The sequence below is a fragment of the Aulonocara stuartgranti genome (assembly GCF_965226115.1).
Source record: "Aulonocara stuartgranti genome assembly, chromosome: 1".
NCBI classification, from domain to species: Eukaryota; Metazoa; Chordata; class Actinopteri; order Cichliformes; family Cichlidae; genus Aulonocara; species Aulonocara stuartgranti.
This window is the reverse complement of record NC_138939.1, coordinates 24,021,276-24,035,309: the sequence shown is the minus strand read 5'-3', so window position 1 is coordinate 24,035,309 and position 14,034 is coordinate 24,021,276. Positions and strand designations below refer to the sequence as shown.

At 45.5% G+C, this 14,034-nt stretch overlaps 1 protein-coding gene across 1 annotated transcript; it reads right to left on the bottom strand.

Annotated features, from left to right (window-relative positions):
* Positions 1 to 769: 769 nt before the first annotated feature.
* On the bottom strand, positions 770 to 13,848 carry arl6 (ARF like GTPase 6). Its single transcript, XM_082542973.1, has 8 exons — positions 13,584 to 13,848; positions 12,532 to 12,685; positions 11,768 to 11,829; positions 11,544 to 11,612; positions 11,371 to 11,465; positions 11,054 to 11,183; positions 9,894 to 9,949; positions 770 to 1,148 (listed from the first exon to the last, which is right to left on the bottom strand). The coding sequence occupies exons 2-8, from the start codon at positions 12,649 to 12,651 to the stop codon at positions 1,123 to 1,125; spliced, it is 558 nt and encodes a 185-aa protein (XP_082399099.1). The 5' UTR covers positions 12,652 to 12,685; positions 13,584 to 13,848; the 3' UTR covers positions 770 to 1,122.
* Positions 13,849 to 14,034: the final 186 nt, after the last annotated feature.

Genomic DNA, 14,034 nt, shown 5'->3' with positions numbered 1-14,034 from the left:
AACCACACAGTCAGATCTGTACTTGTTTTTAATGCAAGCTTTCAGCCAGCTAAAGCACAGGACAAAAAGCTTGGGTTCTTGACTTGGTGCAGACTGAGCAGATGTTTTGTTTAGCTGGTCTGCCTTCTGATCACAAGTACCATCAGTCAATTCTAAGAAGCACAATGTTTGATACATTTTCCTTTCAGCAATGAAATAAGGCAAAAAAAGGAAAACGTTAAAATACTTTCAAACAAACATTACAGGCTAGCATTACAATCGTGTATGAAAATCATTTTACAGCTGGGTAACTGATCTCTAGACCCTACAGTTACTGTTACCCATGAACAAAAATACACACGACTTATTTTACAATTTTGTCACTTCGACTACAACTGGAACAATGGTTATCAAACACAAAGCAGAGCTGCATGTGATGTTAGCTGCAATAAGGTAACAGCTGTTGCTGTTTTCTTTTAATGCGGCAGTGAAATGGCCCTCTATGCAAACTTGAAAAAAGGCGACGCACTGGAATACGTGAAAATATTTGGTATTAACGACACAAACAGCAGAAGATTTGCCTATGCTGAAGATATATATGAGATATATATATATGAGAGCAATAGATTGAAATGTATCCTCAGTGGCCCTGAGAAACACAAAAAGTTGAAAATAAGAGAGCATTTGGCATATGTCAGAGGTGGGAAAAAAAATCTTTCACTTATTTCCCAAAATTGTTTGACTTTTAGAAATTTGTGTGATATATGGAGGCTCTCAAAAAGCGTCCTGCTGTAATGGCGCAGTGGAAATGAATCGTGAGTCAGTGGGGAAAAGGACACAATAAGGGATGAGATAAATGGAAACAGACTTCTTCAGTGAGAGAATGTTTTAAATATTATTTTTCCTTTCAAAACGTCCATGAGGAATTTTAAACATGAGCACTTTGCCATGTCTTCAGTCACAGATTTCTCACTGACCTTTTCCTCACAGTCAATTCATTCTTTACATTTTTTTACTGATACCAAGTTTTTCCGACTGACAAAAATACATTAATGAAAAAAAACAAAAACCCATTCTGAACATTGAATTTTGGTACAAATAAAAGACTAGACTGCGACTTCTGGCCGATGCCCCTTCACGCCCTCATGTTCGCATTGTTTTGATTTGATCTGGAAAAAAGTGAGAAGTATGGTTAAGAAGGAATATACAGCACAGGTTTCATTTATGCACTGCTATCACTTATGATGCAGGAAACCAGATTACTGACCAAGTCGTCTGTGGAGAAAATGGCATATGCTGCAGTAACATTGATTCTATGAACCTTCTGACTCCACGTTAAACTGACGACTCGATAATTAAGCGATAATGGTCAGAGCAGAGCATTCCTTTATGAATCTGACATCATTATTAAGGATATAGGAAAGGGTACACATCTAGGCATGGTTCACTGTTACACCCAAATAATCCTATTCTCCACTAACCAAGGCACACTGACAGTAAATCAGTAAGGTAGAACTAATTTTGAATAAAATCTACTAGACAGCATAACAATAAGACAACACAGCATTTAGTACTCACTGCATAATTTGATCTATGGCAGGATTTTAGCGAGAGCATTAAATGTTAAAAAAAAGAAAAATAATATGACGATGCAGAACACACTGTGCTTTGCTCAATGACATAAAACACATGACCATTCTGATATGCTGAACAAAAAGATATTTGAAAATTTTCCAAAAAAGGCATGAAAAAATAAGATTATCAACTAGTCGTGTGAACAAGACAGTTTTCTTAGGACTGTATGCAGTCATGTGAAGAACTAAGGCTACGTTCACACTGCAGGTCTTAATGCTCAATTCCGATTTTTTGATCAAATCCGATTTTTTGTCTGCTTCTTCACACTACAAATAAAATGTGACAGTAAACGCGCTCTAGTGTGAACCCTCAAAGCGGCCCGCATGCGCTAAAGAAGACGTCACACAAAATGCGCTCTGTCTAGACCCAGACCAAACAGTATTGTTTGACTGTTTTGGACTTTATGTTTCCCAATTTTGCTTTAAATTATAAGGTTATTTTGTTATTTAGATATGGCCTAATAATTATCCTTATTGCTGTTTTAGAGAGGAGCGGTGCTTCAAAGGATAGTTGCAGATTTCTGTAAGAATCTGCAGATTATACAGTACAAATAAAATGTTCACGTTTCTCCAACGTTGTTTTTCCAACAGTTTCACTGACATCTACACTGGATGGCCAGGAAGTGTTCACGATGTCTTCTCTGGAGCTGATAATTGGCGTCTGTCTTGTGTCAGTGATGTAAAAGACGAATTTAATGCGACATGACCGTTCAAACAGCAGTCGCTTTCTGAAACATCAGACATGTATCGGATTCAGTACCACATACGAAAGTGACCCAGATCGGATTTGAAAATATCGGATTTGTGCCGTTCACACTGTCATACTGTCATGGTCCCTGTGCCTCCCCGGCCAGCCCAGTGTGGCCACAAGTGTTTGTTGTTTTTCTCTCGCTCTCTCTCTCTCCTACCTGTCTGCCTGGGCGGAGCTCTGATTGGGCTCCTGCCCTTGGCCCACGCACCTGCAGCTGATCTCAAGCGAATTGCAGTTCTCTGGCTTTTAAGGCTGGGGCTCTGAGCTATTCGTCGCTGGAATATTGAGTAACTCTCGTTAGTATTGCCTGGCTTCCTTGCGATTCTACTGTTCCCGTGTTTGCCTTCGACTTACCCTCGTCTGTGTAAACAGGTTTACCTGGATCAGCCCTTTTGTGACCCCTGGACCCCGTGAGTAGGAAAGTGAGCTGAGCTGCTTGTGTGGAGACTGTTTGGACGAGGAGCAGAGCGAGTGCGAAGAAGTGTGTCTCCCCAGCCTATTGATCCCCGGGACCCTGGTGTTTCCCCCCTCCCTTCACGTGTATATAGCGCACCAGTGTAATTAATAAAGTGTCGTTGAACTGTGCTACCTCAGTCTGCGCCTGAGTCCGTTCCACCCCCGTGACAGAATATTCCAGCCACCATGGACTCAGCAGATTCAGCTTCCTCCCCGTCTCCCTCCGCCCCGGTCACAATGGAAGCGATCTTACAACGCCACGAGCGAATACTTGTTCACCTCAGCGAGAATGTCGCTGCCTTAACGCTAGCAGCTGCTCAGCGCACTCCATTGCCGGAACCCTCGCCTACCAGCGAACCCGCCCAGGTGTCATCAAGCTCCGCAGTACGTGCTGCCTCACCGGTTCCGGTCCCGGCTGTGTGTGAGTTTTATCTCCCCACACCTGAGCTGTTTTCAGGGGATTTAGGGAAGTGTGCGGGTTTTCTTATGCAGTGCTCTCTCCAGTTTCGCCAGCGGCCTCATGCCTTCTCTAATGACGGGAGTAAGATCTCATATTTTGTTCAGTTGCTACAAGATCGTGTGCTGACCTGGGCACAAGCCGTGCTGAGCACTAGTCCCGAAATCACTTATGATGATTTTTTGTCTCTGTTTCGGAGTGTTTTTGATAAAGGCTCCACTGCTGCGGCGGCTGGGCTCCGCCTCATGAATCTGAAGCAAGGTAAGCGGAGCATGGCAGATTTTTCAGTTGACTTTGGGACACTAGCGACGCAAGCGGGGTGGGGGCAGGAAGCATTAAAGACGGCACTGCTAAATAATGTGAGCGAGGAGATTAAAGATGAACTGATGGTGCGTGAGTTACCCTCCTCTTTAGGTGCGATCATGTCCCTATGCATCCGAATAGACGATCGCCTGTGTGCACGGCGAAGCACGCAACGTCGCTTCGCTCAGCCTCGGCCACCGAGGGACGCCTCACCGGGGCCTGGAGCGGCACGCGAGCACGGCGAGGTTGAGGAGGAGGAGCAGCCCATGCAACTTGGACGTTCGCAGCTCTCGCCCGCAGAACGTCAACGGCGTATGGCCGCCGGTGAGTGTCTATATTGCGGCCGTCAGGGCCATTTTGCCTCTTCATGCCGCGCACGGGCAAAAGGGCGCGCTCGCCAGTAGTTGAGAGAATACTGGTGGGCGATATAACGACTAAAAGTTCTCTCCCCCGGCTTATGTTACCTGCAAAACTCACCATTAAGAATGTTACCCACTCTCTTCAAGCTCTAGTGGATTCAGGTGCTGAGCAGAGTTTCATCGCTCTGGCGAAAAAGCTAAACGTCACACTACACGCCCTACCCGATCCACTTGCTGTCACAGCCCTGTCTGGGCAACGCTTGTCGGACATAACCCAAATCACAGAACCCCTGTCTCTTACTCTCTCGGGTAACCACTCAGAGTGCATCGAGCTTTTCGTGTTTCAAGCACTGCGCACCCCCCTTGTATTGGGTTATCCATGGCTGCTCCAGCACAATCCGCACATCGATTGGAAGAAAGAGAGAGTAACCGGGTGGAGCAATGACTGCTACATGAACTGTCTCAAAGCTGCACCTGCTCCAACCACATCTCCAGGGTCTGACCAGCCGGTCGAGCCCCCGGATTTGACCTCGGTCCCGCGTGTTTATCATGATTTGGCTGAAGTGTTTAGTAAAGACGGGGCGCGTTCACTTCCCCCTCATAGACCGTATGACTGTGCGATTGATCTCCTGCCTGGGGCTCCGCTTCCATCTGGTCGTTTGTACAGCATTTCTCAGCCAGAGAGGGAGTCTATGGAGAAGTACATTGCAGACTCTCTCGCTGCGGGCATCATTCGGCCGTCGTCCTCCCCAGTGGGAGCGGGGTGTTTCTTTGTTGCTAAGAAAGACAAGACCCTTCGCCCCTGTATCGACTATCGCGGGCTTAACAAAATCACCGTTCGTAACAAGTATCCTCTGCCCCTTCTTTCTTCTGCTTTTGAGTTACTTCAGGGTGCCACGATCTTCAGTAAGTTGGACTTGCGCAATGCCTACCATCTGGTGAGAATCCGTGAAGGGGATGAGTGGAAAACGGCCTTCAGTACTCACCTAGGCCATTTCGAGTACCTTGTGATGCCGTTCGGCCTGACCCCGGCCGTGTTCCAGGCTCTTGTTAATGATGTTCTCAGAGACTTTATTAACCGATGTGCTTTTGTCTACTTAGATGACATTCTCATCTTCTCCAAGTCTAAAGCGGAACATGAGGTATATGTGAGGCAGATCCTGCAGCGCCTGCTGGAGAATAGGCTCTTTGTTAAAGGAGAGAAATGTGACTTCCACATGGATTCAGTGGCATTTCTGGGCTACATCATCACCAAAGGGGATTTGAAACCTGACCCGGCAAAAGTTCAGGCAGTGTTGGACTGGCCCAAACCACCCGATCGCCGGCAGCTTCAGCGCTTTCTGGGGTTTGCTAACTTCTACAGACGTTTCATCAGGGATTTTAGTAAAGTTGCTCTGCCTCTCTCTAGGTTAACGTCACCCAAGGTGCCATTCCACTGGGACCGGCTGGCTCAGGAAGCCTTCTCTCACCTCAAGGAACGGTTCGCCACCGCCCCGATCCTTCGCCAGCCGGACCTCTCCCTGCAGTTCGTTGTGGAGGTGGATGCATCGGAGTCTGGAGTAGGGGCCGTGCTCTCCCAACAATTCGAGGGTAAGCTCCACCCCTGTGCCTTTTTCTCTCGTCGTCTTTCCCCAGCCGAGAGGAATTATGACATCGGAGACCGCGAACTTCTGGCCGTAAAGCTGGCTCTGGAGCAGTGGAGGCACTGGCTGGAGGGGGCTGCACAGCCGTTCATTGTATGGACCGATCATAAAAACCTCGAATACATCCGCTCGGCGAAGCGGCTCAACTCACGGCAGGCCAGGTGGGCTTTGTTCTTCACCCGGTTTAATTTCACCATCACTTACAGGCCAGGCTCCCGTAACGTTAAACCAGACGCTCTTTCCCGGCAATACGCCCCAGTCGGAGAGGAGTCCGACCCTGGATCTGTTCTGCCTACTTCCTGTGTTATTGGAGCAGTTACATGGGAGATCGAAGAGCTCATCCGGGAGGCACAAGAAACCGACCCTGATCCTGGCACGGGCCCCCCTGATCGACTCTTTGTTCCGGCGGCTGTCCGGTCCCGGGTGCTCCAGTGGGCTCACACGGCCCGTTTTTCCTGCCATCCAGGAGTTAACCGCACCACTGCATTCCTGCGCAGGTATTTCTGGTGGCCCGCCCTCATTAAAGACTCACGGGAGTACGTCACCGCCTGCACCACTTGTGCTCAAAATAAGCACTCCAATCAACATCCGTCTGGATGTCTGCAGCCACTCTCCACACCCAGCCGACCCTGGTCCCACATCTCTCTGGATTTCGTCACTGGTCTGCCACCATCTGCAGGTAACACTACAATATTGACCATCGTTGACCGTTTCTCCAAAGCTGCCCATTTCATTGCGCTTCCTAAGCTCCCCACAGCCTTGGAGACTGCCCGACTCCTCACCACGCATGTTTTTCGGCTCCATGGCATCCCTGAGGACGTTGTCTCGGACCGGGGCCCTCAGTTCACGTCGCGGGTGTGGAGGGAGTTCTGCTCTGCCATAGGAGCCAAGGTGAGCCTCTCCTCTGGCTTCCACCCGCAAAGCAATGGCCAAACAGAGTGCATCAACCAAGAGTTGGAGGCCGCCCTCCGCTGTGTCGCCTCTCATAACCAGGCCATCTGGAGCGAACACCTGCCGTGGATAGAGTATGCTCACAACAGTCACACATCCTCTGCTACCGGCGTGTCACCCTTCGAGGCGTCTCTGGGATACCAACCACCTCTGTTTCCCATGGTTGAAGGTGAGCATACTGTTCCGTCTGTCCAACATCACCTCCGCAGGTGTCGCAGGGCCTGGCGGGCCACTCGGGCGGCTTTACTCCGGACGAAGGAACGGAATAAGGCACTCGCGGATCGCCACCAGACGGCCGCCCCTGTGTATGTGGTGGGGCAGAAGGTATGGCTCTCTACTCGCTTCGTGCCCTTACGTGCCGAATCTAAGAAACTCACCCCCAACTTCATCGGCCCGTTTGAAATCAGTGCTGTGATCAACCCTGCTTCCGTCCGCTTGGCTCTGCCACGCAATATGCGTATTCATGATGTGTTCCATGTCTCTCAGGTCAAGCCAGTGGTCTCCAGTCCGTTGTGCCCTCCTTCCAGGCCCCCGCCGCCCCCCCGGCTCGTCGGTGGCCAGCTGGTTTACGCGCATCTTGGACTCCCGCCGCCGGGGTCGGGGTTTTCAGTACCTGGTTGACTGGGAGGGCTACGGGCTAGAGGAACGTTCCTGGGTGCCCCGGTCGGCTATCGTGGGTAGGGGTCTGCTCCGGGACTTCCACCACCTGCACCCGGGTAAGCCTGGTGGGTCGCCGGGAGGCTCCCGTTGAGCCCCCCCTCAACGGGAGCCTCCCGGCGACCCACCAGGCTTACCATGGGACCATGGGACCATGACAGTACCCCCCCGTACTGTCATGGTCCCTGTGCCTCCCCGGCCAGCCCAGTGTGGCCACAAGTGTTTGTTGTTTTTCTCTCGCTCTCTCTCTCTCCTACCTGTCTGCCTGGGCGGAGCTCTGATTGGGCTCCTGCCCTTGGCCCACGCACCTGCAGCTGATCTCAAGCGAATTGCAGTTCTCTGGCTTTTAAGGCTGGGGCTCTGAGCTATTCGTCGCTGGAATATTGAGTAACTCTCGTTAGTATTGCCTGGCTTCCTTGCGATTCTACTGTTCCCGTGTTTGCCTTCGACTTACCCTCGTCTGTGTAAACAGGTTTACCTGGATCAGCCCTTTTGTGACCCCTGGACCCCGTGAGTAGGAAAGTGAGCTGAGCTGCTTGTGTGGAGACTGTTTGGACGAGGAGCAGAGCGAGTGCGAAGAAGTGTGTCTCCCCAGCCTATTGATCCCCGGGACCCTGGTGTTTCCCCCCTCCCTTCACGTGTATATAGCGCACCAGTGTGATTAATAAAGTGTCGTTGAACTGTGCTACCTCAGTCTGCGCCTGAGTCCGTTCCACCCCCGTGACACATACCATGATTGGATATGGGTCGCATAGGGTCAAAAAAGTCAGATTTGATGCGCCTTCGCCTGCAGTGTGAACGCAGCCTAAGTGCACCCTTACTGCTTCCGTTAGAATTAAGAGGATAAGAGGCAGCCTGGTGCTGCTATCAAATACACTTGATTAATTGATGATCAGCAAGTGCGAGCACCACTATAAACACAGAAGTTTTTGGCAGTTGTTGTGCGTTAACAGCAGTGGATCTCCCAGTAAATTCACACAAAGGTCAGAGTTACATCTCAGATGCTACAGGCCTTAGTATACTAAATGTTAAAGTTCAACAGTAAAATTTGAAAAAGACTGAACAAGTATGGATTCCTTAGAAGGGTTCCCAGGAAAAAGCCTATTCTGTCTAAATAGAAAATTGCAAACTTCTGGAACAATGTCCTTTGGACATATCAGTCCAGAATAGAGGTGTTTGGCAATAATGCACAGCGCAATGTTTGCTGAAAACCAAAACACAGCATATTAGCACAAAAACCTCATACCAACTTTCAAGCACGGTGATGATGATTTAGGCTGGTTTTGCAGCTACGATACCTTGGCACCTGGCAGTCACTAAGTTGACCATGAACGCCTCTCTATATCAAAGTTTACAGAGGAAACCATCTGTAAAAAAACTAAAGCTTGGCTGAAATTGCATCATGCAGCAAGACAATAATCCCAAGCACAGCAGCAAATCTACAACAGAACGGCTGAAAAAGAAAAGAATCTATTGAGACCTTAAGAGAGCTGTGCATAAAATGCAAGCAAACCTCAATGAACCAAAACAACACTGTAAAGAAGAGTGAACCAAAAGTGGACTGGAATTTCCTCCTTCATGTGAAAGGCCGATAAAGTCATAAAGAAAAGGTTTACTTCAAGTTACTCCTGCTAAGCATAGTTTTACACGTGGCTGAATTATGGGGTTACCATATTTTTCAGACCATAAGGTGCACCAGATTATAAGGTGTATTAAGTGAAACAAAACAGTCTGATAAGTCAAACTTTATTCAACTCATTCTTCTTGCTTCCTCCACTTCGGTACGGCCTGTATTATTAATATACTGCAACAACATGCTCTATTCCCATGTTGTTGCAGTATATTAATAACCGACTTTATATTGTGGATGGATTATCTCAGTTGTTCTCCTGACTGAAGTTCGGTCCGTTTACAGCATCCTGCCATGCGACTGCATTTGTCTCTAACCATCAGGAACGTTCTTGTTAACTTTTATCAAGTGGAAAAAGTTAGCATTCATCCTCCAGCTTCACTGTGTTTATGTTATGCAAACCTAGCTGTGTCGCTAGCGATCACGTAGCACATCATTATAAACCAGCTAGTTCAACTTTAGTAACAACTACAGAAGTCACTGCTGTTTAGTTTTCTGTCTTCATTTATGTTGGAAGTGATAGCAGAGCTGTACGTTTTAATTTTTTTCAGAAATCTCTCAGTCAGAACATGCTATATCATATTTAGGTGGAAACTAGCAAGCTAACTTCCTGTTAACTTCCTGTTAACTTCCATCTCCGTTAAAATATAATAAATTCTGTTTTCATGGATGCCTAGATGTTAAACTTAATTGTTACACCTGGTAAAGCAATAACACTGATCATTTTATTAAAGATGAAAGAATTTAGACAGTTTTTAATGCCGCAGTGATCGTTTGACCTTGGGGACCTGAAGCGGAGTTTGGACCCTGATTACTCCGCAATGCTCCCGACTTCGGCACTGTACTGTACTGTTGGTTTTTGAGAAAATTAAAGGATTTTAAGTGCGCCTTATAGACAGAAAAATACGCCTGTTAAAAAAAAAACAAAAAAAAACTAACTGTATAAATCTTGAAAGTCATTTAAAATGTATGTAATATGTACTCTAATGGTTAACAGTGAACTACACTGTGAGATGAACTCACTAGTGGATGTCCACTTTCCCCATTTTCATGTATATTCATTCCTACTATACCTTGTAACCAGTCGACTCCCTCCTGTAAACCGTCTCCTGTCAGAGCATTGGTGGCACTGAAAAATATCAAAATACACACTGATAAAAGCACAAAGCAGAAAACCTTCAAGTGACTGCTTTGCCAAATCCACATCCTTAATACTGAGGGTGCAAAGGCAAATCGAAAGAAATCCATTAACCACTGTGTAACAAATCCCTATTTAGGGTTTTTTGTCAGTCTTGTGATTTAACATGGGATACTCTTAGTATGCTTAGCTGTGTGTGGTGTCACTTGCACAGAACATGGAATTAATTTCTTTCTTCCATGTTTAGATTTAACAATGTGCACCAAGTGACACTGTATAATTCATAATATATGAAGATAACACATATAATAAGATGTATAATATATCTTATCTGCAACCAGCATAAAAAAAGGAATAAAATCGCAGAAGGTTCCGTATATTTTTTGTTCTGGTGAAGGATAAATAAATATTCATTTTCATTGTCAAGTGTTAACGAGCTTGTGTCAATCAATAGAGTAATTTAGTCTCAGGTCACTGAAGTAAATGTTCTAGTGTAACAGTGAAGAGATAGAAATATTTTTGCTGGGTTAATATGACATCTTGTGGCAGATGGCAGATTTATCCTGTCTTCCTCCCATCATCCTAACTGGTTACTTCCTGTTAAAGGGGAGTTTTTCCTTCCCACTGTCGCCAAAGTGCTTGCTGATAGGGGGTCAAATGATTGTTGGGTTTTTCTCTGTATGTATTATTGTAGGTTTTACCTTACAATACAAAGCGCCTTGAGGCGAGTGTTGTTGTGATTTAGTGCTGTATAAATAAAACTGAACTGAAAAATAGATGTTCATCAGAACTATTTCCAGTCATACAATATAAATGTCCCAGTATTAATATCCTGGACTTCCGCCGAGAGGAAGTGATCAGTACAGTTTGGGCATCTTAGTTCAATATGATCGTACACCAGACAATAACAAAAAACAAACTTGCATGCTGTGTAATAAAACTTGTTCTGCCCTTGAAATGGACTTTCGTATAATGTGATGCATCAGGAAAACCGCGAATGGTGCTGGTATGCTCACATCAGACTGCAGTGTAGCTGTTGTGTCTATAATAACTACACTGCTTCAATGGCAATGACATAAAAGTAAAAGCTCGTACCAGATGTGCCAGGGTTTGTCTTTGATGTTCTCCAAACACAGCAGCTGTGAGACCTTAACTGAAGTCAGAGCATCCCTCATATCCATCTTATTAGCAAAGAACAGAATGGGGATCCTCCGGTGTTTAATATCTGCAAGGAGAGAGAGATTAAAGTTTCAGAGTTGTGCTGTTAATTAGAAATGTTATTAGCTTCAAATAAATGAACAATATTTTGAAACTAAATTTAAAAAGGCAATTAAAAAAAAGAAACCTTTAAACCTGATTTAATTTTACACAAAATAAATATGTGAACAAGTGGCTAAAAAAAAAATCCTTACCAGGATGATTTAGTAATGTGTCCAGTTCTTCTTTGGCCACTACCATCCTCAGTTTGTCTGCGCTATCAATGACAAATATGATAGCCTGGCCTTCCCTGGGAAGAGATGAGAGATATTAATTAACGTATATCAAAACAAAAATCTTGCAAAGGCTGTTTTGGGATCACACTCACTTGTAGTAATGTTCCCAAAGGTTTCTGTATCTGCCTTGACCTGACATGTCAAACACTGTGAAAGAAAGACTAGAAGAAGAGAAGAAAATCACATGTGTATGAAGTTTATGTAAATAACGAGACAAGCAATAAAATATATTAATCTGTAACAGATGTTCAATAATGTAAAGGATGACAATACTTTATTACTGGGTTTCAATTCAATATTAAACCACAGCAGCTACCTGGATGTCTTGAACTTCTCTATGCTGAAGCCAATTGTTGGGACAATATCTTGTACCTGGGCCTGAAAAAGAAGGGCACCATGTTCTCATTAGCAGCTTCAGGTGGGGAAAACACAGTATTTAGTAGTAGCAACATTCCCTCTACAGTACTGTCTTTTTCTCATTGTATTGGCTACATCTCACCCTATCCTTGACATCCTCCTCTGTCATACCAACCCCCTGCACGCCCCCCTTCACTACATCTACAAATCTTCTCTGTGGTTTTTCACTTTTCCTCCTGCCTGGCAACTCCACATTCAACATCCTCTTTCCAGTATATCCACTATCCCTCTTCTGCACAAGTCCAAAGCATGTCAGACTTGCCTTCCTAACTTTGTCTCCGAACCGCTTGACCTGTACTGTCCCTCTGATGTAGTCACCCTAACCCTAACCCATCTTTAGCTGTGCCTCCTGTCTTTTTGTCAGTACCCCCGTCTCCAAACCATATATCATAGCAAGTCTGACTACCAGTGTGTGAATGTGTGTGTGAATGGGTTGTGTAAAGCGCTTTGGGGTCCTTAGGAACTAGTAAAGCGCTATACAAATACAGGCCATTTACCATTTACCATCTTCTAAACCTTTCGTTTTACTATTGCTGGTATCCTTCTGTCATAAATCACCCCTGACACCCATCTCCACCCCTTACACCCCACCTTCACCTTTCTCATCAGCGTTATCAACATAAAGATGAGTGATGCAACATCTCTTGTATTAGAAAGACTTACATTCGAGGGCTTCAGTCTGTTGATGATGGTGGTTTTTCCACTGTTGTCCAGACCGAGACACAGCACGTTCACCTCCTTCTTTAAGCCCAGCCAACCCGCCAACTTGTCAAACAACCCCATTGGCTACTCAGCAACCATCAGCTGTCTTTATGACCTTCAAGTAACATAACATAAACACAGAAAGATTTAGAATACAGCAATACTTTACAGCAAGTGCTGGAGATTATACAGGGTACTTCACGTGTCCTGGAAAATTCACAACATGAGGACCTGCAACTCTAAAGAAGCTGTGGTCACGCACTGATCACCCACCTGTTGCTAATCACATGCAATGGCTATCAGAAACAAGTCAGTCCTAGGAACCCTTTTAAATGTTATACTTTAGCCTGGTGACCCCGAATGTAATCACACGGTAACTGGGCTGTGCGACATAATGTTATCTGTTGTTGTTCGATAACATTAAGCCACTTCTACAAAAATAATGAGTAATCTAGACTTTATGGGAATGGGAACGTGTCCTGTGTGGGAAACGTTTCATATTTCATTGCTAGCATAGTTACAGTACTCATCGTTAGCTCTGAGATCACCAAAGGGACAGCGAAAACTGAACAAGTTCACATTTCTGCTGCATAATTAGCATTCACACTCAAGTTGCTGCAATAACAGATGGACGGCATAACGCCAAGAAATAGCGTTTGTGTTTATGCCTCGCCAAACCCAACAACATTTAACCTTGTTATCGTTAGCCTCAGCTAACGTGCTTAGTGGGCTCTAGAATATAATTATCAGTCGCTACTGCTACTTCGTTAATCTCTTGTTGTTACTGAAGCTAGTTACCCTTAGCCAACCTCTTTCCACAAGCTTTACATCAGCGAGCCCTCGTAACGCGGTAGGCTTTTAAAGCCTAGTGCGGTACTCGATATTTAAATGAACAGTCTCAGCCATCAAGGCAATATAGTTCATCGTTGAGTTACCACGACAGCTAGTGATGCTTTAGCTATGGTTAGCTTGTATTATCCTGTGCTAAAGTGTATATTGAAGATGTACTTTACCTGTAATTTTCGCTTGAGTGCCTACGTTCGAGTCGCCCTTCCCTTCCCTTTACTTCACTTTACTTAATATTAAATCGTTTTTGCATTCATTTCTCTGCTTGCCTCTTAAGCTCCATGACCTGCTGAAAAACCCACTGAGTTATTTACACTGTGTTGCTGGGAGACCACCGAATTGACTCTAGTCTGACCCCTACAGGGCAGAACAAAACTTACTTCCAATCTGATACCTTTAGCAGCCAGGTTTTAGGCACGCAAGGTGTGTCAAACATAAGGCCTAGAAGGCAGATTCACCCCGGCAAAGACTGAAATCAGGCCCACTGGAAGGCTTTGGAAAATGTGAAGATTTTTGAACTGTATTTTACTGTATATATGTTTTACAGCTTTCTCTATTGATATGGACCTCCCCCACTGCCATTCACACTACACTAAAGTAGTGAAGTAATCGATAAAA